General features: G+C 37.3%; 1 protein-coding gene across 1 annotated transcript; it reads left to right on the top strand.

Moving 5' to 3' along the window:
- Window positions 1-1,461: 1,461 nt before the first annotated feature.
- Window positions 1,462-5,716, top strand: LOC124897198 (rRNA biogenesis protein RRP5-like; the record flags this gene model as incomplete). Its single annotated transcript, XM_047409848.1, is given in 3 exon segments — window positions 1,462-1,580; window positions 1,819-1,941; window positions 2,037-5,716. Coding segments are annotated over 3 exon segments (341 nt in total), but the record flags the coding sequence as incomplete, so codon positions are not given.
- Window positions 5,717-5,722: the final 6 nt, after the last annotated feature.

Here is a 5,722-nt window from a genome sequence, read left to right as displayed (position 1 = left end):
ATTATGGTTCGAAGCACCAGAATCAAGAATCCATTCTTCATGAGATGAAGACAGTGTGACATAAGCAAAGGAGTTACTAGGTTGCATTGTGCAAGCAACTGATGAAGTTGATGATTGTTGCCTTGATGCTTTGTACTGTAGGTAGTCAAGAGAGTTTGTTGCAGTTAAATTAATAGATATAGTCCATTCCCGAAACCAGGTGTGGGCAAAATACCATTTCCGTTATGAGCCACATTTGGTGTGTATCTAGGGTGATCATTATCGCGTGGAGGCATGATTTATGACCAAAAGGATGAAGAAACCATAAAAAAAAAAAGGGCAGTCCGGTGCACTAAAGCTACTGCTGTGCGCGGTGTTCGGGGAAGGGCCCCACCACAAGGGTGTATCGTACGTAGCCTTACCTTGCATTTCTGACAGAGGCTGTTTCCAAGACTTGAACCCGTGACCTCCTGTTCACATGGCAGCAACTTTACCAGTTACTCCAAGGCTGTAACAAAAACTGGCAGAACTTTTTTTTTTTTTTATTTTATTTTTTAAATTCTGCAATTCAGTTCTGCTGAATCTATTTCTGCAACTTTGTTTTTGCAGTTTTTTTTTCGATTCTGTGTTTTGCATGATCTGTTTCTACAATATTGCTTTGCAGAATCTCTTTTGATAAAAAGAGGAAAACTTAGAGAAAGGAGGGCTCTGATACCATGAGAAATTAGAGGGCGAAGAGGAGAATTTATGAATTTACAATATTCCCTCAAGCTAGTGAGATTAAATAGTGTTACAGAGAATGTAAATAAGGCAGAAAACTAATTACACAATATTCTAAGTGCCTAATTTTGTGGATTTGAGGATATTCCCACATCAACATTATTTAAATATAGAGATATTCTTATATCTAAATTATCTAGTAATGATATCATATTAAACTATTGAAACTACGAATTAGATCTAAGAAGTTACCGGAAAGACGCACGAACAACACAAATCGGATCTGAAGAGTCATCAGAAAGACCCACGATGCTACGCAACTCATAGGAAGTAGTCCAAAAAGATGCAAGGTACTACACAAATTAGATATGAGAAAGTTGTCCGAAGAGATGCACAGTGCTATGCAAATCAGATAGGTGAAAGTAGTCACCTAAAAGATGTAGTCACCTAAAAGATGCATGGTGCTACACAAATCTGATATGAGAAAATGAATGTTTTTCAAGCATATATTATTTGCCCACCTAACATAATATTGGCCAAGCAGGCAGCTATATGAGTTATAACCGCACCGGATAGACTCTGCATTACAATTCTTTTTCAAGTAGGATTCTATATACTATTCGTATTCCTATTCCTATTCTAACAAATAACATTTATTGCTGCCAACTTTTCATGATACATGTGGTTTAATATTGTTCCTAACTTCTTATATGCTTTTTGATATTGAACGTAATTTCTGATATGGTTATATCCTTTTTGCAGAAAATGTGGAAGTTAAGATTAGAAGTGGACATCTGGTACAAGGGGTTGTTAAAAGTATTAATAGAATGCATAACGTTGTCTATTTGAGTTCTGATCCTGATGCTGTCTCCAAATGTGTGGTATGTTTTTGGATTCATTTTACGATTTTGATTGTTGTTAACTTATGTGATAAGAGTCCCACATCGGAAAAAGGGATGGGCAATTGGTGTCCTTATATGGACTTGGACAATCCTCCCTCACGAGCTAGCTTTTTGAGTGTGATTTAGGCCTAAGACCTAATATTACATTATGCATATTGTTCCTTTTTGCCTCATGATGTGTTCTTGTATAACATACAAAAAATTTACTTCTGTACAGACCAAGGATCTTAAGGGGCTATCAATTGATCTTCTCGTTCCAGGAATGATGGTTAATGCCAGTGTGCGTTCAATTCTTGATAATGGAATTATGTTATCATTCCTCACGTACTTTACCGGAACAGTAAGTTTGCTATGTTTCAGTTTTGTTCACCAGAGTTTAGCAGTCTATAAGATGCATCATTTCCATCTACTTATTTTTACTTTCTGCTGGTACAGGCTGACATGTTCAATTTGCAGCAATCTTTCCCCTCTTCCAATTGGAAAGTTGATTATCCACAAAATAAAAAGGTAATAACCCCTCACTTGTTTATGTAAAAAAGGCAAAGCTGAAAAGCATTATGAGACAATGCTTTGAATGAGTGGTCACACAAATTTATGCAAATTTATGCAAGTTCGTATGAAAACTCACTGCAGATCATGAATGAAAGACTTGCTACGCCAATATATTCTTTTCTTCCTTTTTGAAGAATGAGCTTGTACTTTATGAAGTACATACCTCTTCTATTTGGAAGACAATATTCGTTGAAAATAAAGGCATTTTCTTGGTGCCTGGCACATGGTGCTATTAACCTATGTTTTTCAATTTTGCTAACGCTAAGGGACGCTAAATTTCATAAGGTGTCGTTGTTGCATAATGTGTAGGAAGAGTGATGAAAGTAATTTTGACACATCAATAGTTTGATACCACTAAGAAAACCTTGCATATCCATTAGTTGTGATTGTAGCATAATGTGGTGAGGGAGCAGTGGAAGTCATTCTCATTTGCTTTGCATTTGTGCTTTTGAATAGTTTTTGTTTTTATTGTTTGAAGGAACTTTTGTTGCTCCATCATCCAACACTGAGATTTTCTCTTATAATGAGTAGTACAGTGGAGGACTGAAGTCCTTAAAAAGGAAGTGAAAAAGATGAGTTAAACAATTAGGGATCGTTTTGGTTGTTGGATAGGAGTAGCATTATTCATGTATTAAAACCAACTTACCTAGTACCATGTTTGGTAGTATTTTAGTTGCTATGTATAGAATTCAGCACACCAAGTACGGTGTTTGGTTACCAGTTTACAATTCTGCATAACTAATACATGTATAGGTTATGAGGGAATTTATGTATTATTTTATACAGGGTAAAATATGGAACAACTAATATATGAACAACTAAACCCTCCATAACTAAGTTCTAAATTACTAATACCTTAATACCTGCTTAACTCTAAGTCTCTGACCAGCAACCAAACTACCCCTTAATGTTCTAGAAGTTGAAGGATCAAGCTGTCCAGTTGTTTCGTATATCAGTTAATTTCACCATTAAACATTGCCAGAGGGTAAGAAAATCACTATCCCAGACCAAATACTATGGTAGATATTTGTCTAGAAAGTCCTCGCAGTAACCTCAAAACAAATACACCATGAGGCCACAAAATTTAGGTTGGGAATGTCACACGCCAAATTCTTGATGAGCATGTGACCAATCTCTACCCAAAATCATGAACATGCATACAAAATTTTGTAAAAACATCCATATCTTAGAGAAACATGTGGATCAATAGCCTAAAAATCATAAGTATGGCCCATGGCCTCAAAACATGGTGCAGAAATCATGCATAAATGTCAAATAACATAGGTCTTATGTACATAAGTAGACCTTCCAGAGTGTATCAGGGAACCTCTACTGATGGTACATCAAGGAGTAGAACTTGCACCAGACATGATTGGCTATGCAAGAGAGTAGTTTAGATATGACTGGCACCTACTGATAATAATAGTGAGGCTCACCAAAATAAGCTGAAGAGGAAGCAGTAGTCTAGGTCGTCTCACTACCTTTGTGTGCACATGTATTTGCAAGGAAAATATAACCACGCATCCCAATACAAATCAATTGACATGCATGTGATTTAATTTCCATCAATTCTACTCCGGACAATTTCAACATAACCCATCTAGGGTTCATACATTGGCTACTAGCCAATTAAATCCCAACCTCTTCATCTAAACAACTAAACATGCCCGTTGATTCATTAATTAGTCATTCTCAAAATCATTGGAGTAATTACCGAACTTAACCTCTAACCCCAAGTTTACTATCATCATCTTCTCCAGACCCAAATATTCTCAAGAAAATTCTTGTTAATGAAGTCCAAGTTGTGGGGTTACCTCTTTGAAGAAAAATAGTAACTTCTCAAGAATGCGATTGTTATGATTCTTATAATTTCAACCAATGGAAAAGTTAATCCTTGTGTTAAATTGTGTAGATCTACCAAAAACCATCATAACTTACTTATCTTGAAGTGTAGTTATGACTGTGGTCTTAGTCTCTCTCTCTCCAAAGCTCTCAAGTTTCATAATGAGGCTAACTTGCTCTCTCTTTGGCCTCATTTTATTTATAGAACTGCAGTCTGACAGCTCTTCTCGTGTTGCGCGCCTCTCAGTTCTGGCAATTTTCTTATTCTCGCAATGTGAGGAAACCATGAGGAATGGTTGGTTTGCCAGGTCCTCGCTGGCATTGGGCTCACGGTGGTCTTCGCTGTAATGAAGCATGGTCCACTAATGTCTTCTCGACGCACTCGCCTGTGTCCCTAGGTTACTGAACTTGCTTATGCCATCAGTACACTGCCTCATGCCTTGGCCATTTCCTTAGCTCCTCCGTCCTCTCTTGTATCTCGGCAAGTGTTTGGAAGTTCAACTTAACTCCAGCTTTGGTCACCAATGACTATGGGTTACGTTACCACTTCCAATTCTTGGCATACGTATGTGATCGCATTCTAATGACTTCACCACCCTTCTGCACCTCAGGCTACTTTAATCACGTCATTAGGGTTGCAATTAGCCCGAATTAATATTAACTTGTATGGGGATTTACAAGGAAAAATTGTAAATTGATGCTAGAGCAAGAAAATCTCATTAGTTATTTGGATGTTTCTTCCAGAAGTTGTAGGCAATTTTTCTTTGTAGGAAAAGGTGATTATGCCTTTACATTAGGCGACTATCAGAAATGATTTAACTCTCAGTCTGTGCACCTGAAACAAGTCATCCGTGTCACTGTTTAAAACAAAGGATCTGCGTATGCCATCATTTTGGAGGAGTATGTGATTTTCAGTATAGAGTTGAAAGGAAAAGGAGAGTCTGAGATTGCACCAAGTAATGGTTTGCAAATTCTGTTTCGTTCACCTCCCATGCCCTTGTATCAGATCAAGGGAAGGTTGAAATCAGATAGTGTTTCAAGCAAACACTTCGATCATCTGCTAAAGCAAATCGTGTTTCAGATGAAACAATTAGATCAATCTACCTCTCTATCCCCTAATACGCTAAATTATGGAACTCTCACCCAAAATTGCCTCCCTCTGAAGAATTAAAATTTCCTAATGAGGGATTAGTAGATAAATTTATCCTCCCAGAAATTAGTGCAAAGTCCATAAATTATAGTGAACAAGAGGAAAGGAGGAAGCATATACCCAAGATTAATTTCAGGAACTTAAACAACGGTGTTAGCTCCGGCCTCCGAGTTTAGCAACCCAACCGTTCAGTTGCAGCCCATAGTTGCTCTTGACTACAGTTGGTGTGTTTTCATTGTTCACTTTTGAGTTTGGTCTCAGCAAAAATGGCAAGATCATTGAGATGCTTACTGCCTTAATGTGCACTGGGGTGTATTTGATCAGATCTAGAACACTATATAGGATAGAGTGTTTTCTTGTCCTCCGTATGGTGTAAGTCAATTAGACTTTCATGATATACTCTGTATTGATCTTTAGTGAGGTTGTAGAGCTCGATGTTAAACAACCACATACCCTAAGTAATGTGGTTTCGGGAGGGTGAGATTGATAGACGTCCATCCTCATTTTACTCTTCCTATCTTTGAGTAAATTTTTTTTTTGGTAATAGGAAAATGAATGAGTTGCCAAATCTGTCTAT

Source organism: Capsicum annuum, chromosome 3, assembly GCF_002878395.1.
Source record: "Capsicum annuum cultivar UCD-10X-F1 chromosome 3, UCD10Xv1.1, whole genome shotgun sequence".
Classification (NCBI taxonomy): Eukaryota; Viridiplantae; Streptophyta; class Magnoliopsida; order Solanales; family Solanaceae; genus Capsicum; species Capsicum annuum.
The sequence above is the reverse complement of the archived record's forward strand: the minus strand, read 5'-3'. Positions and strand labels throughout refer to the sequence as shown.